Below are 24,922 nucleotides of genomic sequence, written 5' to 3' on the forward strand. Positions count from 1 at the left end.
CTAATTGCAAATACACCTCTACCCTGATATAACACTGTCCTTGGGAGACAAAAAATCTTACTGAATTATAGGTGAAACCACGTTATATCAAACTTGCTTTGATCTGCTGGAGTGCACAGCCCTGCCCACCCCCCCGGAGCACTGCTCTACTGCGTTATATTTGAATTCCTGTTTAATCGGGTGGCGTTATATTGGGGTAGAGGTGTACTTATTTAGGCCCATGCTCTGGGTGTTCCTACATCTCTGACTGCCATATGCTGGGACTGGATGACAGGGGATGATCACTTGGTGACTGCCCTATTCTGTTTGTTTTCTTTGAAGTATCTGGCATTGCCCACTGTTAAAAGACAGAATACTGGACTACATGGACCATTCGTCTGACCGAGTATGGCCATTTCTTATGTTCTTATTATGTTCAGAACCTGCAAGATGCCCCACTTAGAGACCTGCCACTTAGAGACCTGCTTGAGTCAACAAGGGCTTGTCCACATAGGGAGTTGTTCTAGAATAGCTATTTCTGATTAACTCCATATGTGGATGCTCTTATTCTGGAATAAAATAGGAATAGTTAACCCACTGTTGGTCATGTCTGTGTGAACACTTCGTTTGCGGCAAGATGGATACTGCTAAGACAAAAGTCTCAGACAACTGTGCACGTGGGCATGCACACACCTAGAATGGAATCGACATGAGCAAGCTCTCGAGGAAGAAAGGCTGTTATTCAGGCTAGTGCCAGGCTGAGCAAAAGGACTTGCCTATGACAATAACTGATAGGAGAGCACTGCTAGATTAATCACAGTGAGGCCAAGAGCAAAAGCGGGGGGGGGAAGGGGAGAAGGGAAAGAAGAACAAGAGAGAGAAGTGCGGGGGGTTAGGGGGAGAGACAGGAAGACAGAAAAAACAGCAAGAGCTGACAAAGCTGGAGAAGGCGTGGGGGGTGAGACACATAAAACCCTAATGGAAGCAACACCTTTTTGTCAGACACTAATTTAACAGTTACTTTAATGGTTGATATTAGCTGTAGGTCAGCTTGATTGATGCATTGTCACTTTGATAGTTAAGGTTATTGGTAGAGCAGCAGAATTGATGTATTATTACTTTATTTCTTCATTTGGGGGCTTATTAGGGTATATGGGAATTTAAATTGAGTAAGTGAAGAACTTGAATTGATTCATTGGAGTCGGATTTCAGTATAAATGCACCAGGGGGTAGATACTATAATAGGTGAAGAGACGGGTACCTCTCTGAAGGAATTCAAAAACTGGCTGAAAACAAGGAGATGGCCTTAAAATATTTAAAGAACATGAGACCCCTAAATACCCTTCCATTCTGACAAAGCCTATTTATTCTATGTCCAAATGGGAATTGCTACGGAACACTATCATGACATGTCTAGTTCTCACCTTGATCACATTACTTCTATGTGGTTTCCATTTTCCTGTCTTGCTTTTTAGATTATAAATTTTGTCTTCTTTTCTGCTTGCCCAGCATCTAGGACATTGTGTGTGATACCAGACCAAATAAATAAAAAGCAGTGAGTCCATTGATGAGGCTGTAATTAGCTTTCACTATGAACCCATTCTTATTCCCCACCCCAACTACAAATTTCTGTGTAGTCCAACTTTTACGAAGGATATAGTTCAAAAGCACTCAGAGCACTGCCCACATATCCAAGGGCACAATTCAGCCAGGGGTGAAAAGGATTTCACCCCAAAACTATTATCCTGGTGCAAAGCAGGAGGGCAGAGAAGGCCAAGGGAGAGCGGATGTGCTGCTGGGTGAACTTTACTGCTGCTCTGAAAAGATCAGCAACATAATTCCTGGCTCCTGACTATCCTCCTGGGCATAAAGCTTGGGGCCTGGCCATGCACTATAACTGAAACACCACGTCCTGTTGAGTGCACCATGGAGTAGGGCAACTGGGACTCACTCCTAGGACCCTTCCTTTGCACTAGGAAAAAATCTTGGCCTGTGGCCATATTAGTGCACAAGAGAGGAGACGAAGCTTCCAACAGCCCCTTCTCCCCATCTTAGCTGGTGAGAGTGCAACACAGGGCAGATGTCCTGTGTTAGAAAGTCCACCTTGTACATCATTTGCTTCAAAAATCCAGATTTTTCCTGTATATGGATCTCTGTCTGAAGAAGATCCTTCCTAGTCATGTTAAAAAAATGGTAAATTAAAATAACTTGCATTAGAGACTTTGAAGAGAACAATCATTTAGCTAATTTCTCTTTAAAAGGTCTCCCACCTAACTTGATGCAGACGTGATCTGCCTGCAAGGCAGCTCTGTGACAGGAAGCACGTCCATCACGCACATTCCTTTACTGAGTGTACTGGAGGGGGGAGAGTGTGACTGGGGGCCCCAGATCTTCTCATCTGCTGTAACATACAGAACTGAAACCTGGAGCAGACTTGTTTGGGGAAATATGTCTCTGCACAACCAAACAAGAGTTTGTGAGATACGATATTTCTGCTTTAAATTAAGTTTGTTTTTCTGGGGTTTTTTCTTGTGCAGTGAAAAAGACATTCTGCTGAACTCCCCACTTGTTCCAGCTTGTTAAAAAACTCAGAAGGAACATTCTGGTGGGGGTAGGGGGAGAGAGGTGATGAAAAGATTTTAGTTTCTGAGAAACTTTCCACACACATCTATGGTCCAATATAACAGTTAGTAGAATGCATTGTTGAATATATGGGCCACATTAACTACCTTTTAAAAAAAATGCCTGTGGGTTGATTTTTTAGCTGCTCTAGTCTGTGTACTTTTTTCCTTTTCCTACTAGATCTAAGCTGGGAATTGGAATTCCTCCTACGTTAGGAGCACACTGCAGAGATTCTCTTCCTTGGTGTCTGTGTCACTCTAAGCACATACCAGTCAGTATGTTTGGAATACTGGGACAGTGTGTCACAGTTTCAGGATAAATGCACATACATCCCCCGTCCATGGGCCACTCCAGGAGCATCCAGTCAGGTCTCCGGTCTCCAGCCATCTGCTGACTTTGGGGAGGGACCTTTGTCCCACTCCCTTCCAGGGGCGGCTCCAGGCACCAGCACGCCAAGCACATGCCTGGGGCAGCAAGCCACGGGGGGCACTGGGCCGGTCGCCGCGAGGGAGGCAAGCAGGCTACCTTCAGCGGCATGCCTGCGGAGAGTCCGCTGGTCCCACGGCTTCGGCAGACCTCCCCCAGGCAGCCGCCGAATCCGCTGGTCCGGGGACCTCCCGCAGGCAAGCCGCCGAAGGCAGCCTGCCTGCAGTGCTGGGGGCGGCAAAATACCTAGAGCCGCCCCTGCTCCCTTCTGACCAGAGGTTTTTAGGCTACACAGCTCTCTGCCTTACACTATGATATCCCTAGCAAGCCAGACTGCCTAATGGCCAGTGCCTGTGCTTTGCTTTCTCTCCAAGGGCTAACAGTGCATTGCCAGCAGTTACAAGTCACCACTCTGCTCTTTCCAAGCGAGCAAATTATTTTTAAGGTTACAGAGAAAACACAATAAAAACAAACAGATTTAAATGTTCTAGGGATCACCCATCAGTCTTATGGGGCCCGACTAGGTCAAAGTCTTCCCAACCATTCTGTAAAGGCTGGACAACCCCCTGGGACAGAAGGTCCGGTCCATTGGCTGGATCAGAAAGAAAGCCACTAGTCAGTTCCAGCTCATCCTTTTATAGCAGTGGTTTTCAAGCAGGGGTCTGCAGACTATGTCTAAGGGGTCAGCAAAAGGCTGTTGTTACTATAGAAAGTGTTTTTCAATTTGTGGTCTACAGATCCCTCAGGGTTCACAGACTCTGTCTAAGTTTTCTGAAGGGGTCTGCACCTCCATTGAAAATGAAAAAAGATTGAAAAAACCACTGTTTTATACCAAAAGCTCTTTTTTTCTTAGGTAGCCTCTGGAAAACCCAGCCTGAATCAGCATACGCAAACCACCCCACGGGGTAGACCTTCTCTGGAATTGTTTAGTCCCAGTGGTCTAGCTTCATCACCCCCATTGTCTTTTAGTTCCTGGGGGAGCTGTGGTTACCTTTCCTCCATGGAGCAGAACACAGTCATACATAAACCATTAATTAACTTAATACAATGGTCCCAAAAGATCACAGAATCAGAGGACTGTAGGGCTGCAAAAGACTTTTGAGAAGTCATCAGGTTCAGTACCTGTCCTGAGGCAGGACCAAGTAAACATAAACCATCCTTGACAAGTGTTTGTCCAACCTGTTCAGAAAAATTTCCGGTGATGGAGATTTCACAACCTCCCTCGGAAGTCCATTTCAAAGCTTTACTAACCTGATAGAAAGTTTTTCTTAATGCCTAGCCTAAATCTCCCTTGCTGCAGATTCAGCCCATTACTTCTTGTCCTACCTTCAGTGAACATGAACAACAATTGATCAAAGTCTTCTTTATCACAGACTATTTGAAGAATTTATCAGCTGCCCCCTCAGTCTTCCCCCACCCAAGACTTAAGTATGCCAAGTTTTTTAATCTTTCCACATAGGTCAGGTTTTCTAAATCTTTTATCATTTTTATTGATCTCCTTGGGACTCTTTCCAGTTTGTCCACATCCTTCCTAAGGTGTGACACCCAGAACTTGACACAACACTTCAACAGAGCCCTCACCAGTGCCCAGCTGAGCAGATAATTACCTCCTGTGTCTTACATATAACATTCCTGTTAATACAATACTAGCCTTTTTTGCAATTTCATATTCAGCTTGTGATCCGCTATAATTTCCCAAATCCTTTTCTGTAGTATTACCACATAACCAGTTATTCCCTATTTTGTAGTTGGCATCTGATTTTTCCTTCCTAAGTGCACTTGTCTTTATTGAATTTCATCTTGTTGAATTCAGACCAATTGTCCAATTTGTTACGGTTGTTTTGAATTCTAATCCTGTCCTCCAAAGTGCTAGCAATCCCTCCCAGGTTGGTGTCATCTGCAAATTTTGTAAGCATACTCTTGACTCTAATACCAAAGTCATTAATGAAAAAATATTGATTAGTACCAGACCCTGGACTGACCCCTGTAAGATCATGCTCGATATGCCTGCACAGTTTGACAGCAGAGTTGTGATATCTGTCACACAGTGCATATCCACTTTCTGACACTAGTAGTAAATTGAACAGCTGGGAATAAATTAGGAGGTACCAGGTATGTTGGCCAATGGAAGAATTTCCAGGCTCTTCTGGATCAGTGTGCCCTTTGTTCCAGCACACAGATCCCAGCATTTTGTACAAAATTTTCAGGGAATTAATTAGGGAATAACTTGGGAGCTTCAAATTACACAAAACTTGGTTGAGCATTTTATTGAACATAAGTTTTGGGGTTTTTTCAATGTGACACCATGTAGCAAGGCCTCATAACAGAGGCACTTGTTGAGTACTCTTGCTATTATTTGATGATTTTCTAACAGCAGTGCATAGTCCATTGCATTGATAGGGCAATAACTGCCAAATATTACATTTAAAATTCTTCACAACAGCCCCTGCTTCCATGTCCCCCTACTCTCTGCTGCTGGTGGGGAGAAGCCGAAATGGCTACTCCTTCTCACGTGTTTTTAGGGGTAAATGACATGTTCAGTCGCCTCTTAGCTCTTCAGGATTTCAATAATAGCCCCTGCTAGCACAAAGGGAGAACTACAGGAAAAGCTCCCGTCAACTCAGTGTCTCTGGGACAGAAGCAGCTGATTGGAAGCCAGGATAGATTAACTAAATTTGGGATGCCCTGAACAAATCAGGATGGTTGGCAAGTACACCCTCAAATGAGGATCTGTTTATGGACATCCATATTTACCTGTATATTTGTGTGCATGGACATACACCATCACTTGGCCTCACATAAGGCATACTCACCCCTCATATACATATATTCACCATTCCTCCATGCCCCCTCCCCACCAAAAATCCCTATCCTGCTCTAAATCCTGAGGTAAACTTGTAGGAAAATGATGTTTCAATACAAAGCCCCACTGAATTTACAAAGCTAAGTATGTGAAAAGGAAGGTTCACATACAGCAATGTTTTTCTGTGCTGCCAAATAAGCATTTCTACACAATTGCAAGTGCCTCCTCACCTGAGTCTACAGCAGGGGTTGGCAACCTTTCAGCAGTGGTGTGCCGAGTCTTCATTTATTCACTTTAATTTAAAGTTTCGTGTGCCGGCAATACGTTTTAATGTTTTTTAGAAGGTCTCTCTCTATGTCTACATATTATATAACTAAACTAGCATTGTATTGTAAAATAAACAAGGTTTTCAAAATGTTTAAGAAGCTTCATTTAAAATTAAATTAAAATGTTGATCTTATGCCGCTGACCCGCTCAGCCTACTGCTGGTCTGGGTTTATGTTCACCTAGGCTGGCAGCAGGCTGAGTGGTGTCTGCAGCCGGGACCCCAGCTGGCAAGGGTCCGGCAGCCAGAACCCTAGACTGGCAGCGGGCTGTGTGGGGCCAGCGGCTGGGACCCCAGACCGGCAGTGGGCTGAGTGGCTCAGCCCACTGCTGCTCAGGGGTTCCATCCACCAGCTCCTGCCAGCCGGGATCCTGGCTGCTGGACCTGCTCAGCCTGCTGCCGGTCTGGGGTCCCGGCCCTGCCCACATACAGTGGGTACCTACCTTCTCCCTGCTTCTGGCCCATTCTCTTCCTCTCTGCACTGAGCTGAGGGTGGGAGTGCACTGAGCACAGGGCTGGTGGTGAATGGTCTGGCCAGGAGCTAGAATGAGGGAAGGGGCTCAGGGTTAGGGCAGGAGGTTTGGCTGTGGGGCACTTACTTGGGCAGGTCCCATTTGGTGCTCAGGGTGGGGGCGGAAACTCTGCTCCTTCCGGACCCCCTCCCTTGCAAGGTCCATCAGCTGATCGCTGGCAGGGAGGGAGGGACAGAGAGGTGGAGGAGGGGCAGGAACCCAGCACACTACGGGAACAGGCAGGGTAGCTGGCAAAACCAAGCTTCTGCCCATAGGTGTGCGCAGCACATTTCATTAGGGTGTGCACCCAGGGAGCCCTGCCCTAGCCCCACCCCCACCATGCCCTAGCCCTGCCCCCATCCACTTCCCTCCTACTTCCCACCCCCTGAATGCCCCTCTCAGAACCCCCAACCCCCCTACTCCTTGTCGCCTGACTACTCCCTCCTGGGATCCTTGCCTCTAACTGCCTCCCAGGACCCCACCCCCTATCTAAGCCTTCCTGCTCCCTAGGACCCTACCCCCTACCTGTGCCCTGACTACCCCAGCAACTCCCATGCCTATCCAACCATTCCCCGGCCCCTGACAGGACCCCCAGAACTCCTGACCCATACAACCTCACTTGCTCCCTGCCTGCCCCAATCCCTCTCCACACTCCTGCCTCCCGACAGGCCCCCCACAGAACTCTTGACTCATCCAACACCCCCTCCCAGCTCCTTGTCCCCTGACCACCCGCTCCAGAGACCCCACACACACACACTAACTGCCCTGTGGGAGCATGTGGTCCTGGCCCCCAGAGCGCTGCGCATGCGGCAGCATGACTCCAGGGGAGGGGCCGGCATCTTGCTCAGCCAGGCGCTCCAGCCCGGGAGCACAGACCCTGCAGCTTGCTGCGCCAGGAGAGTGGGGCCATTTGACCATCCCTGCATTAGGTTGTGCCTGGGCACACCCTGCACACCCTATGTGCACACTTATGTTTCTGCCCCCTGCCCCCGCGGGGGGAGCGGAGGGTGGAGAAGAGCAGGTCAGGCCAGGCTTGGCAGGATTTTTAATGGCTCGCTGCTGCCTACTAGGACTCCAGCAGGCAGCAGTGTGCCATTAAAAATCGTCTTGTGTCATCTGTAGTTGCCGACCCCTGGCCTAGAGTATCATCACCATAATGCACTAATACATGCCCAATAAAATGTATATCAACATGCCAGAAATCAATTAGGTCCCAGGCTATTTGTAGTCAGCCACCTTGGCATATCATTAATAGGAGGGGAGGGATAGCTTAGTAGTTTGAGCATTAGCCTGCTAAACCTAGGGTTGTGAGTTCAATCCTTGAGGGAGCCACTTAGCGATCTAGGGCAAAAATCAGTACTTGGTCCTGCTAGTGAAGACAGGGGAGCTAGGGTTGATGACCTTTCAAGGTCCTTCCCGTTCTAGGAGACTGGTATATCTCCATATTATTATTATTATATAGTTATGATTGTATTTTTGTCTGAGGTCATTTAGGACAGTTTTCAATTTGCTAGTTTTAACATTTATGTGTAGAGTACTTACCATCTTCAAAAACTGCTCCTATTTGAAAAGATAATTCAGAGCTATGTTCTGCCTCACAAGGGTACACTGCTCTTGCTCTTCTGTTGAGAACACTGAAAGTGGGACATAAAATGAAATATGCTTATCAATGGCTGAAAGAAACAAATATCCATTTATAAAAAATTTGGGGCCCAGTTTCAGGACTTTAAGCACAGAATTTCATGTGCACAATTGCGTGTTCCTAATTTGCACACACAAACAGCACAATTTCATTTCACAGCTTGCCATTTGAACTTGTGCATAGCCAGTTTGTAAATGTAATCATAGCTCTGCACACACAGTTGTGCATATCTCACTTTCAAAACAAATTATGTAAAACACTGCCCAAGGAAATCAGCAATGAAACAAACATGGGGTAAAGGATACAGTACTTAATTTTAAAATAATCTTTAGCTATTGAGACCCATTTCTTCAGTCAACTTCAACCTCACGTTTTCAGTCTTGCTGTATGCAGTCCTGTATTTGAATTGTTCTTGTACTTTCTTATCATACAACGGTCTAAAAAAACCACAGAACATGTTCTGTCCTAAATAAAATTTTGGACAGTATTCTAGAAATCTATTGAAGAGGTTTGATAATGAAATATCACTGCAAATTTTTTCAGGATAACTATGCACTTCTGAAGATACCATGACCAGAAATCTTAGAGCTTTTTTGGCCTGGCTTATTTAAAAATACTTTCCTGAATAAACAGTAACTGGATACTTTACAATGCATTATTTTGACAAAGCACCACATTATTAATTCATCATTTGTTGAGTCCTCACAGCAAAAAAACTGTACGGAAATATTGGAAGAAACTGTCCCTGCCCCAGTGAACTTGCAGTCAAAAGGACAATACAGCTGTAGCACAGTGTAACAAGCGGCCAGAAACAGCATTTATGACAAAGTGGTGCAGAGGATTTGTTAGTATGTCTGACTGTGCTCCTTAGCAATGTAAATAGTACAGCAGTCCTTTGTTTGTAGAGGTAATGCAGATGGGCATCACAGAAGAGATAGGTTTTAAGAAGGAAAAGATGAGATGATAGAGGCCTAGGGTGACCAGATGTCCCATTTTTAAAGGGACATTCCTGTTTTTTGGGACTTTTTCTTATATAGGCACCTATAACCCCCCACCCCCTGTCCCTGTTTTTCACAGTTGCTATCTGGAAACCTTACAGAGTCCTAGTGCATCCTGGGCAGAAGGCAGAGGGAAAACAAAGAAGAAGGCACAATAAGACTGAGGGGAAAAACAACTGAGGAAAGTTGGCAGTTTTTCAAAGGGACGCTATTAAGGGCCCAAAAGCAAGTTATTCTGATGGTTAGGAAAGATAGAAAATGTGGCAAAAGACCACCTTGGCTTACCCTTGAGATCTTGCGTGACCTACAAAATAAAAAGGCGTCATATAAAAAATGGAAACTAGGTCAGATCACAAAGGATGAATATAGGCAAATAACACAGGAATGCAGAGGCAAGATTAGAAAAGCAAAGGCACAAAATGAACTCAAACTAGCTATGGGAATAAAGGGAAACAAGAAGACTTTTTATCAATACATTAGAAGCAAGAGGAAGACTAAGGACAGGGTAGGCCCACTGCTCAATGAGGAGGGGGTAACAGTAACGGGAGACTTGGAAATGGCAGAGATGCTTAATGACTTCTTTGTTTCGGTCTTCACTGAGAAGTCTGAAGGAATGTCTAGTATAGCGAATGCTTACGGGAAGAGGGTAGGTTTAGAAGAGAAAATAAGGAAAGAGCAAGTAAAAAATCACTTAGAAAAGTTAGATGCCTGCAAGTCACCAGGGCCTGATGGAATGCATCCTAGAATACTCAAGGAGTTAATGGAAGAGGTATCTGAGCCTCTAGCTATTATCTTTGGGAAATCATGGGAGACGGGGGAGATTCCAGAAGACTGGAAGGGGGCAAATATAGTTCCCATCTATAAAAAGGGAAATAAAAACAACCCAGGAAACTACAGACCAGTTAGTTCAACTTCTGTGCCAGGGAAGATAATGGAGCAGGTAATCAAAGAAATCATCTGCAAACACTTGGAAGGTGGTAAGGTGATAGGGAATAGCCAGCATAGATTTGTAAAGAACAAATCGTGTCAAACTAATCTGATAACGTTCTTTGATAGGATAACGAGCCTTGTGGATAAGGGAGAAGCGGTGGATGTGATATACCTAGACTTTAGTAAGGCATTTGATACAGTTTCACATGATATTCTTATAGATAAGCTAGGAAAGTACAATTTAGATGGGGCTACTATAAGGTGGGTGCATAACTGGCTGGATAACCGTACTCAGAGAGTAGTTGTTAATGGCTCCCAATCCTGCTGGAAAGGTATAACAAGTGGGGTTCCGCAGGGGTCTGTTTTGGGACCAGTTCTGTTCAATATCTTCATCAACGATTTAGATGTTGGCATAGAAAGTACGCTTATTAAGTTTGCGGACGATACCAAACTGGGAGGGATTGCAACTGCTCTGGAGGACAGGGTCAAAATTCAAAATGATCTGGACAAATTGGAGAAATGGTCTGAGGTAAACAGGATGAAGTTCAATAAAGATAAATGCAAAGTGCTCCACTTAGGAAGGAAAAATCAGTTTCACACATACAGAATGGGAAGAGACTGTCTAGGAAGGAGTATGGCAGAAAGAGATCTAGGGGTCATAGTGGACCACAAGCTTAATATGAGTCAACAGTGTGATACTGTTGCAAAAAAAGCAAACGTGATTCTGGGATGCATTAACAGGTGTGTTGTAAACAAGACACGAGAAGTCATTCTTCCGCTTTACTCTGCGCTGGTTAGGCCTCAACTGGAGTATTGTGTCCAGTTCTGGGCACCGCATTTCAAGAAAGATGTGGAGAAATTGGAGAGGGTCCAGAGAAGAGCAACAAGAATGATTAAAGGTCTTGAGAACATGACCTATGAAGGAAGGCTGAAGGAATTGGGTTTGTTTAGTTTGGAAAAGAGAAGACTGAGAGGGGACATGATAGCAGTTTTCACGTATCTAAAAGGGTGTCATCAGGAGGAGGGGGAAAACTTGTTCACCTTAGCCTCCAATGACAGAATAAGAAGCAATGGGCTTAAACTGCAGCAAGGGAGATTTAGGTTGGACATTAGGAAAAAGTTCCTAACTGTCAGGGTAGTTAAACACTGGAATAGATTGCCTAGGGAAGTTGTGGAATCTCCATCGCTGGAGATATTTAAGAGTAGGTTAGATAAATGTCTATCAGGGATGGTCTAGACAGTATTTGGTCCTGCCATGAGGGCAGGGGACTGGACTCGATGACCTCTCGAGGTCCCTTCCAGTCCTAGAGTCTATGAGTCTATGATGAGAGTGGGAGGAGAGAGAGGGAGTGAAAGGAGTGAGGAGAAAAAGATGAGATTAGAGACATGGACAGTGGAAGAGTTATGCAGAAGCTTGAAGGCAAGAACAAGAAGCTTGAATTTGATATGAAAGGCAAAGGAATACAGCTGGAGGTATGTTTTGATGAAGGGACCATCTACCTGTAATATAGTAAATTGTTGAGGAAAGCAGCAAATAAGATACATTATGAGCAAGAAAAAACGGTTACCTACCATTTCGTAACTGTTATTCTTTGAGATGTGTTGTTTATGTCCATTCCACATTAGGTGTGCGCGCGCTGCATGCACAAGTGTCGGAAAATTTTCCCTTAGCGGCACCCATCGGGGCCCCCACCTGAGTGGCGCCACTGCATCGTGTATATATACCTCCGCTGGCCAGACCCCCTCCAGGTCCTTCTTGCCAGCGACTCCAACAGAGGAGTAAGAGGGCGGGTGGTAGAAGGGACGTGAACAACACATCTCAAAAAATAACAGTTACGAAAAGGTAGGTAATCGTTTTTTCTTCTTCGACTGCTTGTTTACGTCCATTCCACATTAGGTGAATCACAAGCTTACCTTTGGAGGAGGGTAGGAGTCATGGAGCAATTGATCAGAGACCATTCCATCAACCGCTATGTCGTCTTGGGCCTGCTGGTTGACCACGTAGTGGGTCGTAAAGGTATGCACCGACGACCAGGTGGCTGCTCTGCAGATCTCCTGGACAGGGACCTGTGCCAGGAAAGCCGCTGAAGCTGCTTGCACCCTGGTCAAGTGGGCCGTGACTGCTGGGGCCGGGACACCTGCAAGGTCATAACATGCCTGAATGCAGTCTGTAATCCAGGAGGAGATTCGCTGCACCTTTCCGCCACAACCACAAACAGCTGCATAGATTTATGAAAAGGCTTGGTGCGCTCCAAGTAGAACGCCAACTCTCGGACATCCAGGGTGTGCAGGTTGCGGTGACTTGGGTCCACATGGGGTTTGGGGAAGAACACTGGCAGACAAATATCCTGGCCTAGATGGAACTGAGAGACCACTTTTGGGAGGAACTTGAGGTGTTGGTGAAGCTGCACTTTGTCTTTATGAAATACTGTAAATGGCGGCTCCGAGGTGAGTGCTCTCAGCTCAGATACCCTTCTGGCTGAGGTAATGGCCCCCAGGAATGCCACCTTCCAGGAAAGATGGAGGAGGAAGCAGGAAGCAAGGGGCTCAAACGGAGGCCCCATGAGCTTAGAAAGGACTAAGCTGAGATTCCATGGGAGGACTTGGGGGACATAACGTCCTTTAAGGAACTTCCCCACCATTGAGTGGGAGAACACGAGCCCCCTGAAAATCCCGGGTGGAAGGCAGAGATGCCTGCCAGATGCACCCTGATAGTGGATGGGGCCAGCCCCTGTTGCTTGAGGTGCAGTAGATACTCTAGAATGGTCGGACCGGAGCTTGGCATGACAACCTGTTGAGGCCCACACCAGCACAAGAACCTTTTCCACTTGGCCAGGTAAGTCGCCCTGGTAGAGGGCTTCCTATTACCAAGTAGAACCTGCTGCATAGGGAGGGAGCACTGGCTTTCCAAAGCCTTCAGCCACAGAGCTTCCATGTCATCAGATGCAGTGATTGCAGGTCAGGGTGGAGGAACTGCCCTCCGTCCTGCATGACGAGGTTCCGGTGTAGGGGCAGGGTCACCAGGACTTCACCACGCTCCTGAAGCTATTGGTGGAACCAGTGCTGGCGGGGCCAGGCCGGGGCAATGAGGATGACCGCCACTCCATCCCTGCACACCTTGAGCAGGATCCTGTGCACCAGAGGAAGCGGGGGGAAGGCGTATTTTAATTCCCCTCCCAACGGGATCGCAAACACATCTGCTATTGAGCCCGGGCTGCGGCCCTGGAATGAGCAGAACTGAGGGCACTGGGCGTTGCCCCTGGTGGCAAACAGATCTACCCGGGGAAACCCCCACTTGCGGAAGAACGAATACACAATGTCCGCTCGGAGCGTCCACTCGTGCATGTGATATGACCTGCTGAGGTGGTCCGCTAGTTCGTTCCGCACCCCGGGAGATGTGACGTCTCGAGGTGAATGGCGTAGGCTATGCAGAAGTTCCAGAGGAGGAGAGCTTCGTGGCAGAGCGGTGAGGAGCGGGCTCCACCCTGCTTGTTTATATAAAACATGGCGGTCATGCTGTCTGTCAGAACTGTCATGCTGTGACCACTCAAAGGTCTGGCAAGCTAAACGAACTGCCCTGAGCTCCTTCACATTGATATGGAGGGACCACAAGCCCTGAATCTTGAGGTCTCCAAGGTGAGCGCCCCATCCGAGGTCTGACACGTCTGTCACAAGTGTCAGGTCCAGCTGTTGTGCACCAAAGGGGATGCCTTCACAAACCACCGTCTGGGACAGCCACCACTGTAGGGAGTCCAACACTTCACTACCAAGTCCAGGGGGTCCCTACCTGGGCGGTACACACGGGCGAGTCAAGCCTGCAGCGTCCTGAGTCTCAGTCTGCATGTTTGACCACATGCGTGCATGCTACCATGTGGCCCAGCAGCCTCAGGCAGCATCTGGCTGTTGTAGTGGGAAACTGGCACAGGGAGTTCACTGCTTGCTGGATGGCCAGGAATCGTGATACTGGGAAGCTCGCCTTTGCCTGTACTGCATCTAGGACCGCCCCTATGAATTCCACTCTCTGCGCTGGAATGAGGGTGGACTTGGAGACATTGACCAGGAGCCCCAGCGTGCAGAATAGTCTCAGGGCCACTTGCACGTGAGACCGAACTGCCTCTTTGGATCGACCCGCCGGAGCTAGTCGTCGAGGTATGGGTAAACTCATACCCTCTGCCTCCGTAAGAAGGTCACCACCACCACGCATTTTGTGAACACCCATGAGGCTGTAGATAGGCCAAACAAGAGAACCGTGAACTGTGAACTTGGTTCATGAAGGACACATACTTTCATATCGCCATCCACTCGGCGCATCACCGATTCCTGCGCTTCACTGTGAACTTGGTGATGCGCCGAGTGGATGGCGATATGAAAGTATGTGTCCTTCATGTTGAGGGCAGCGTACCAGTCCCCCAGACCCAGGGAAGGGATGATGGTCCCCAGAGAGACCATGCGGAACCAGGCCTTGACCAGGAACTTGCTGAGCCCACGCAGGTCCAGAATGGGATGAAGGCCTCCTTTGGCCTTGGGAATGAGGAAGTAGCGGGAATAGAACCCTTTCCCTCTTAGGTCCTTTGGTACCAACTGTACTGCTCCTGCCTCTAGGAGGGTGCAAACCTCTTCTTCCAGGAGATGCTCGTGAGAAGGGTCCCTGAAGAGGGATGGGGAAGGGGGGTTGGAGGTAGGCAGGGAGGAGAACTGCAGCCTGTAACCGCTTTGCACCGTGTGTAACACCAAGAGGTCCGACATAAAACTGGACCACGTATGGGAGGAACGGGACAGGCAGTCCAGGAAACAAGGGGATGGATCCGATGATTGGTCTGGTATGCTGTTCTTGAGCACACCTTCAAAAGCCTGGTTTAGAGCCTTGGCTCCGGCCTGTTGTTGTTATTGTGCTGCCTTCTGTTATCCCCATTTGCCTGCGATAAGGTTCCTGCCTAGGACAAGGTTGGTAGTGACACTGAGGAGGCGGCTGCAGCTTGAAGGGCTTTCTTTGGGTCGCAAGGGTGTGCATATCCAGCGACTTGAGTGTGGCCCTCAAGTCCTTGAGGCTATGCAGCTTTGCATCTATCTGGTCCGAAAAGAGCCCGGACCCTTCAAAGAGGAGGTCCTGGAGTGAGTTCTGGGCCTCAGGTGGCAGACCTGACTCCTGCAGCCATGCTGAGCGTCGCATGACCATGCCAGACACGATTGTTCTAGCTGCCGCGTCTGCCGAATCCAAGGATGCCTGGAGAGAGGTCTTCGCTACGGCCTTGCGTTCGTCCATCAGCACCATAAACTCCTGCTGGGAACTCTGTGGGAGGCTGTCCTTAAACTTCCTCACTGCCGCCCAGGAGTTGAAGTTATGTCTGTTGAGGAAGGCCTGTTGGTTAGCAGTCCTCAGCTGAAGGCCTCCTGAGGAATACACCTTCCTGCCAAACAGGTCGAGGCGCTTCGTTTCCTTGGCCTTAGGGGCTGGAACCTACTGCCCATGGCACTCTTTCTCGTTTACTGCTTAGACTACCAGGGAACATGCGCTTGGGGAGCAAAACAAGAAGTCGTACCCCTTTGATGGGGTGAAGTACTTGCCTTCCACACCTTTGGCTATTGGAGGGCTGAAGGCCACGGTCTGCCAACTAGTCTTGCAGTTCGATTGTATGGTATTAATGAGCAGAAGCACTATTCTGGATGGACCCTCTGGACTCAGGATGTCCACCACGAGTTCCTCCTGCTCCACCGTCTCCTCGGCTTGTAACCCCAAGTTATGTGCAACCTTACACAGCAGCTCTTGGTGAGCTCTGTGGTCTACTGGAGGTCCTGATACCGCTGTGCCTGCCACCGCTTCATCCGGGGATGACGAGGAGGTCAGCAGCTGCTCAGCTTCCTCCTGCTGGTCCCTTTGGTCCCTCTCCCCCGAAGGAGGGGCTTCCAGCTCGGGCCCAGACAGCTGATCCTGAGGTGGCACTGGACTCAGTGCTGGTTTCTCTGGTCTCTCGCTCGGCGATGGCGCAGGCGAAGGTTTGGACATCATAGCTTCCCGCATGGAGGAGTGTCGGTGCAGGGACCGGGACTGGTGCATCGAGTAGCTGGCCCTGGAGGGAGCCCCTTGCTGCTGGTGGTAGGCCCAAGGGGTCCAGAAGAGGTGTCCTGGCAGTCCCCACTGGGGTTGTCACCCAGCCAGGTGTTCTCTGTTGTCCGGTGCCCGGTGCGGGTAACTGTATCGGCTCAGGTCAGCGCTGGACTCCAGCGACACCAAGTGCGAAGGCCATGTCGGTGCCGTCGATCTGTGCTGGTGGAGGTCAACGAGCGGCTTCTTGCCAATTGGGACGGGGACCCGGTATCAGTGATCTTGAGATCTGGCCCGGGACCGGGACTTCCGGAAGCCTAGGGCAATGGTCGGCTCACCTTCTCCTGATGCCGGTTTCTGGAGGGTGTCAGAGAGTGTTGGATCCCTTGCACTAACCCTGTGTACTGACTTGCCTCTGGTACTGAGGCTTCCCTCCGCATCTGGGGTAACTGACAGTCCACAGACTCGACGCTCAACTGGGAACAACGCTGCGCACCATTGTCGGCTTTCCCCTCGATGGCACCGTGGGCCCGGGTGCTGGAGGCATCTCCCTGATTGGGAGGGGGCTCACTGCCGACAACCTGATGAGGTCCTTTGCCACTTCAAAGGTATCAGGCGTGGAGGGCTGATCCATTACTCTCTCGAGCCCACTGTTCACTTATGACTGGACTCAGAGGGACTTGTGGCACTGGTGCCACCGCTACTGGCAATGGTACAATGTCCATCCCACTCTTTCCAGTGCCTGGGCCCTTAGATGGCGCCGGTCTCCTTTGCGGGGAATGTCCACGCCCTTCTTTTAGTTTGGCCTTGGGCCGCACCGGGGAGGATGAGCGGTGCTGGGGCCTACTTTTCTCCAGGGCCGACGGCTTGCAGTGCTTGTCCAGCACCGGGTCTCTTGACGATTACGGGGCACTCCACACCGAGGAGAATGGAGCCAGCGTCAGGCGCTCCAGGTCTGATGGCTGCAGTGCTGCCTCCATCAACAACTGCTTCAAGCGAAAGTCTCTCTCTTTCTTTGTTCTAGGTTTAAACGCCTTGCAAATCTTACACCTTTCTGTTTGGTATGTTGCCCCCAGGCAACATAGACAGGAGTCATGGGGGTCACTAACTGGCATGGGCTTGTGGCATGTGATGCAAGCCTTAAAACCCTGGGCCTGTGGCACACCCTGCGGCCCGGGGCGGGTGCTGGAAGCCTCCAAGCACCTAATCTATCAAGTGTCCGCAACAGTAGAATGCTAATGAACTGATAGCAGCTAAGTACTCTAAAGCTAAGGGATTGCTTCTCGTAGGAAAGCAAGAGCTTGTTCCAAAGCCACCACAGAATGGTAAGAAGGAACTCAAGGGGGTCGGGCCAGCGGGGATATATATGCACGGCGCAGTGGTGCCACTCAGGGAAAAGTTTCCCCAGGCTCGTGCACGCAGCGCACACACACCTAATGTGGAATGGATGTGAACAAGCACTCGAAGAAGTAGTAAAGGTCCACTCAAGACAATTTACAGTGTTGGCATCATTCCCCAAGCAGTTATAACTACCACCTTGAGTAGCATGAGGCACCTCTCTGCTTGCAAATGGCTACATTCTTGAAGTTGTGGTGGGTTTCTGTATTACAATGGTTTTCAACCTTTCGTCATGTGCAGATCCCTACACATTTTTGAAGAGAGGTGCAGACCCTGTTGGAAATCATTGACATAGTCTGCGGGCCCCCCAGATGCAGAGCACAGGTTGAAAACCACTGTTCTATGGTGTCAAATATCAGGGCGTAGCCATGTTAGTCTGTTATGCACAAAAACAACGAGAAGTCCGGTGGCACCTTAAACACTCACAGATTTATTTGGTTATAAGCTTTCGTGGATAAAAATCCCACTTCTTCAGATGCATTCTTCTCCACCGGACTCCTCACTGTTCTATAGTCATGACGACCCTTCTCCTTAGACATAGTCTGCGGACCCCTAGACTGAAAATCACTGCTGTATTACAGTAGAACCTGAGAGTTACAAACACCTCGGGAATGGAGGTTGGTTGTAACTCTGAAATGTTCATAACTCTGAACAAAACATAGTTCTTTCAACAGTTTACAACTGAACAGTCGATTTAATACAGCTTTGAAATTTCATTATGCAGAAGAAAAATGCTGCTTTTCCTTTTTTTTTTTTAGTAGTTTATGCTTAACACAGCACTGTACTTGCTTTTGGGGGGGGAGGTGTCTCTGCTGCTGCCTTATTGTGTATTTCCAGTCCGAAATGAGATATGTGGTTGACTGGTGAGTTCCTAACTCTGAGGTTCTATTGTACATTAAGACCCAAGTTTGTTTTTTTCCTTAGGACAATGATAGAGAGAGAAGCAAGTAAAGAAAACATCAACAAAAACTGAAAAGGATATTGTACCTTTCAGCAGGTCTGTCACTCCCTGTGGCAGAGGTGGGGAAGGGGAAAGATGATGGTGCTGGGGTTTTGATAGCTGAGGTAGGTGTTGTGGTGGACTGTGTATTCAACCATGAGACCATCGATGAACGAATCTGACTGGGGCTAAGGGAAGAAATTTTTCAGGACTGCATTAATAACTTGTGTGCAATTCTCTTTCACATCAGAAACATTCCATGTGGGACTCTGTGACTACAGGGACTACTGAACTCCTTAAAACTCACGATTAGTGGGGTTGCTGAACTGATTTTCCAGCCATGGTTCTGAATTTCCTGACAAAGTATTTCTCCTACATGTCTTACATCCCAAGACAAATACATCTCTCAAACTGATGATATACTCAGCAAAAATGCAAACATTCCCAATTCCTTATGTAATAAAGGCAGATACAATGGAACCACATCTTGCAGGCTATTATTTGAGCTGCCACTACCTACGCCTTCACAAGTTTTGACAAATCTATTTTAAGATCTTTTCAGTACTGCACTAAGCCATGTACGGCTGGAGGCTTTCAAAAAAGGTTGCAGCTATTACAATGGTGGGATCATGATGCTGGCTCTCAGCACTAGTGTCACATTTGAGCACAGCATGGGCCTTCATGGCCTCTGTCAAGGCTTGTGGAGATGTCAAGAGAACAAAGCCTCTCCCAACAGTGATATTGTAACAATGCTCACTGTGATGCTTCTGGACTGAGATCCAGAGGCCACACAACCTGGGCAGTTTGTTGAAGATTCAGACCAACCAGAATCTTTGGAAAATGGAAACTTGTATACTTATGAGTCACAATGAAGTTTTGCATTGAAAGAAAGTGTAAAGAAACCCAAACTTTTTTCATAACCTTATTTGCTGAACATAAACAATGTGTTCATCTGTGAACAGAGTTGATGAGAAGTCTCAATGACTTTACCATCCAAGAATATTATATATTGTGTGTGCGCATGCCTCGGTGCACATGTGCCAGGAAGGAGGAATTTCATATATTAAAAAAAACTAAGAGACACAAAAACCTGAATTTTTTCCCTAGTTTGAATATCATTTCAGGACACACAAAAAAGGCCCAGTGGTTAAAAAAAATGAACATCTGTTTCTTTTTTGGACTAAAGGTACTGAAGTGCAAGCAACACCTATGTAAAAACACAGTTCAAATGACAAACATGTTAGTTACATTCATTCAGGCATCATCAATCATCCTGGAGGGCTAACTATGCTAGTCTGACTACATTACTGGTTACGTAAGGCGCAGACTTGTACATGCCTGAAAATATTAAGACCCCGATTCGCACACTTCAATAGCTAAGTGATGATCTACATCAGCTGAGAGTCTTAAAGTATGTTTGTATTTAAATAAACCCAACTTTTTAAAACATCATATTGATTGTTTTTATTTACTTTTAACATTTCCCACTTTAAAACCAGTGCCAGGCTGATTTCTGAAACCCGTATAAAGTATAGAGAAAGGGAAAAAAAATATTCTGGGTTTGTTTACTCTATTGCCAAAACTAAAGTATGTCAGCACCCACTTAAACCACTACATGTAGCAACCACCAACAGCTTGAGGATGTTCTACCAAATGAAGTGCCTTCTAGAACTGCAGATCAGATTTGGCATCCTTGGCTCTCAACCAGTGAATAATAAACACATTCATTCATGAATGTTTGGTTTAAAAAACAAAACAAAAAACCCATACCGAATGTATTACTTTATTTCTAATAATTTGACCAGTTGTACCAGTGAAAAACAACTAGTTTTGTCTGTGCGTGAGAGAGACGGACCAGGTGGAGGGGTTAGAAACAAAACTTTCATTTTTTTACTAAAAATCTCTCATCCAGAAACATAATTCACAAGGACGCACACAACATAAAAGATGGGTTCCCTTTGAGTGTTGGCGGCGTGGGGGGAAAATGTGTCTGGAGAGGGGTAGGGGAAGAAATGAAATGCTCAGATCAATATGTATGTCTGATGTTATGTGAATAACACTACTGATCATCTTGTGTAGTATCAACCAATAAGAATGCACTGCCCTCCACCTGAGGCACAGTGTAAAACTGAATACAAATGTAGATACATTCTCTGCAAGCCTAATGCGAATCCCATATTTCCAGTGGAAAAACCTTTAGAACTGCAGGCACCTCTGAGCTCTGTGCTTCTCCCTCACCCACTTTTTGATGTATTCTCTTAATACGATTCAGCTGTAGAGAAAGCACTGCGGTACTGCTCTTGAATTTGCCTGTCAGTTTCATCTTGTGGTTACAGATCAAGAGTTCATGGTCTATGATGCAGCAACGAAAAACCCTATTTCTGAACATAACATGGTGAAACAATCACTAATAACAAAAATATGAAGCAGACACCTGACCTTCTTGTATTTTGGATTTTCTTTATTTACTATACTTGACTACCTAAAGAACCAGTGATTTTATTCTATTTTTAAACAGAAGTTTTAACTCAATACAAAAAAATCTTCCAAATGCAGTGCTGCAGAAGCCCCCTACTACAGGATTTTTTTTAAAAAGGATATTTGTGATAAAGTTATTTACATAAAAAGATATTTAAAGATAAAGTTGTAAGAAAAGCCCTGCTTACCAAGATGATAATAAAAACCTACTAGTATATCTTATGTCAAATTTAACACAGTCTGTTAAACAAATCTACTCGCCTAAAGGCTGAAATGAATGCAATGCGTTTCCTGACATAATCATCTCTTTTTGAGAAGAAACATTATTGTCTGGTATAGAGAATGGGGGATGGGGGGAGAGAGGAGGGAGGGAGCCTTACTGAAAATAAGCTAGAGATTTCATACTGAAATTCAGAAACAAACTCCTGAAAACAAGATTTTACTGGATGTTTATCTGGCTGGTTCCTAAGGTAACACAGCTACTAAGGAGCCTCTTATCTTCAGAGCAAGCAAGACAGAGAGCCTGTGAAAAGAATCTACACACTAACTTTTTAGGAAACAGGTTTATTTCATAGAAGGGTTAGGCAGCCCTGTGTCTATCATATCACACTATATTCCTCACACAAAACCCCGTGAAAGTGCTTTTAAAATGATTTATTATAACACGACATGTATCAAAAGGTATTGGCTATTTCTGATTCAATATGCCATCCAATATTCTCCAGCACCAGACAATACACTCCATGCATATTAAACTTTCTTGCTGTATGAAAGCTCAGGCTTTTTGGTGAGGTGGGGGGTGGGGAGATACACTGTTGGATGCAGTTTCTACTGTTGGACTGTTGTAGTTTGAGCCAGAGCAAGGGACAGCATCCAAAGGGCTTAAGAAAAAGACCCACCACCACTCGGAAGGAACACGTACAGTACACAGAGCACACATAAATCTTCTTCATTTGTACAGATGTGGATCAGCCAACACTGGAACAGAGGTTTCTTTAAACCTAGATTGTGACGTCTCAGTGGAGCAGCTAACACATTAGTGCAATGATCTTTCATGGCAGTCTGGTAAATCTAAAGCATACATCTACAACAGCTGTCCTAGGATAAAGCATATTATAATTTAGTTAGAACAAAATAAAGTATATGTATATCTGTATGCTACAGCTAACCGCTGACCAAAGGTTGTTCCTCTTCCAGAAACCAAGAGTAATTATGCTCCCTGGATTGAAAAGAGCCACTGTAAGAGAAAGAGGAAAATAGTCTGCAATGCATAGCCCATTATTTTATAACACTCCCTCTTGTAACATATATACCATTTATCTCATATAATATGACACAGTGATTCTAGTGCAGTGTTTCTAGCTGCCTAACCTACTTTTTGAAGACCGTTTAGGTGATAGCCAACCCTGTTTCTTGTAGGAAACAAATGACCTGAGAGTCAAGTTAAATCGTGCCTGTTTCAATGGAGTTGCAAAAATGGTGGGCATTACTGTCCTTGTACCACAAAAGGCAGAATTAAAACAAGTGCCAAATACCTCCAAAAACTGCAGTAACTGAGTGGGTGACAGTGATGAAACAATACAAAAATGAGCACAACTAGTGCGTATGATTGCTGTATAATTGGATCATGTCTTTTTTAAAGCTGTTTAAATGTGTTCTTCCCTAAAATAACTTAAAGACCTCAGATAATCACACAGAAGGAACGTAACAAGGTTCAAGACTGTCATTAAAGTCACCTGCCACCTGTACAGAGCCTGTGAATTTGCATCACCACTCAAAGCTACAGAAAGGAACCACTTCAGTTTTCCAGGGAGATAAGCTGACTGATTGTAGACATAACAAGGCTGATGTGAATTCATTTGGTAGGCAGGCAAACAGGAGTAATTATCTCCAAGACTTTTGTTGTGTTCAGGACATTGCTATTTCCTCCTTCTCCTGCCTTCTGACAGCTCCTTTGACAATGGTTTTTCTCTTCAGGATTTCAGCCATCCTGAGATTTACTGTTGCTTTGCTTTTATCATTAGTTTCCTCACCCACTGCTCACAGACATCCAGAAAGGCACTCTGTGATGATTTGGGGAATCTGTCTATGGACAGCTTATGAATTCTGATTTATTTTATGAGCTCTATGTATAACTCTAACTCTTGTTATGTAATAAACTAACCACGGACTGACAAGGACTCTGTAATATATCACACACTCCTGTCTAGGAGAAGCTATAGACAAACAAAAGAAGTTGTTAGCATTCTAATGACTGTTCTCTGGCAAGGCAATAAGTATACTAAGGTAAGGTGCCTGAGCTGGAAGAATCCAATTAATTCCAGGTGATCTCAGGCAGGGGATTTTGGAGCAGTGGAATTTCCCCAGAAAAGAGAACAAACATGAGGTGTTAGTTCAGCCATTTAAAAACACAGAGATTAGATGAGTCAGGGAGACGAAGCTGAAGAAAGAGAGAGGAACAAAATGAGACAGGATTTTGGAGGAATCAGGAACCTTTTTGCCTACCAAATCAGCAAGTGGACAAGAAAACTGCCTGCAGGACAGAGGGAGACTCCATATTCTGATGAAACCATGAGGCTCCAGAACAGGGTTCTTGATCAGGGCAGAGATTCACTCAAAACAAACAGTATGGTCAAATGTAGCCCTGGTCACTATTATACAAACTTCTTTTGTGCATTTCACAAGAGGCACACACATAATACAGTTTGTGTCTACTGTAATGCAATCACATTGACAATATAATAGTGGTATTGTAATCTATATAAACCAAATATTTCCCATCATACTGTTTAAATATGAATTTATGGTACTATAGGAAAGGAAACAATGAATTCACACTACTGTGGCTCTTTTGGGTAATGTTGACTACTAACTTGGCTCCTGAACACCGAGGTTTGAGTATCACTACTGTGAAGTGCCTAGAACAAGAGGTCCCTGAACTGTAATACAAATAATTAACAGCAGCAACAGTAGCTCTCTAGAACACTAAACAAACATTTAGGAGCTCTGTGCATTTTTTGCTGTGTTCTTAAACATTTACTTCTTTAACAAGGCTGAATATTACTGTTATTCACCTTCACCTACAAAATCCCAAAGAGAGCATTTCCCTAGGCAACAAAGTACAGGAGCACAGTGGCAAATGCTTCAGCTGTGAGTGATTTCACATTCCTCTGTTTCAAATGATCACTGGATGAAACTAGGTGGCTGGCTGGCTCAGCTTTAGAGTCTACACAACACAGAAAAAAGAAATCACATTGTGTCAGCTGTTCTTCATTAAAGCAATAAAATATTTTACACTTCTTCATGCCTTGTAGCCAAGGATTTCACCGGGCTTTAAAAAAACAACACATTGAAGCAGGAAAGTTTCACCCTCATTTTAGGCATGAAGAAAACTGAGGTACTGAGCGATTAAGTGACAGGAGTCACACACCAAAGTCTGCTTCAAAACCAGGAATATCAAATAGATCCAATTATAATTTCTATGGCTTGAGTCACAACACACTTCCCTTCCAGTTTCAGAGGGGACAAGACACATCACGAGGACAATTCCCTTTTCTGTGTGGAGTTACACAAGTTATAAATTTAAAAGGAAATACAAACTTAAAAGTATGTTAAAAAGTAATATTTTACCATTCAGACTAAAGATAGAATTGGAGAAACAGCCTTTGCAATACCTGAATAGTGAGAAAGAGAACACAGTTTTTAAACAGGAGTATTTGGCCATTTTAACTTAGGGCAACTGTGACAGTGCAGAGAATGAACATCTATGAGTTCCAGGAAGTGGGTGGGCACATCTGAAAGCCCCTCCCCCAGCCTAAAAGGAGGA

General features: G+C 46.0%; 1 protein-coding gene across 1 annotated transcript in view; it reads right to left on the bottom strand.

The window, feature by feature from the left end:
- Nucleotides 1-24,922, bottom strand: part of ARHGAP10 (Rho GTPase activating protein 10) — a 249,465-nt gene that overhangs the window by 5,705 nt on the left and 218,838 nt on the right. The window contains exons 21-22 of the mRNA XM_030564158.1: nt 18,666-18,806; nt 8,210-8,301 (exon numbers count right to left, since the gene is read on the bottom strand). Coding sequence (XP_030420018.1) covers nt 8,210-8,301; nt 18,666-18,806 — 233 coding nt within the window. The remainder of the gene's footprint in view (nt 1-8,209; nt 8,302-18,665; nt 18,807-24,922) is intronic.

This window comes from Gopherus evgoodei, chromosome 5, assembly GCF_007399415.2.
Source record: "Gopherus evgoodei ecotype Sinaloan lineage chromosome 5, rGopEvg1_v1.p, whole genome shotgun sequence".
Taxonomy (NCBI): domain Eukaryota; kingdom Metazoa; phylum Chordata; order Testudines; family Testudinidae; genus Gopherus; species Gopherus evgoodei.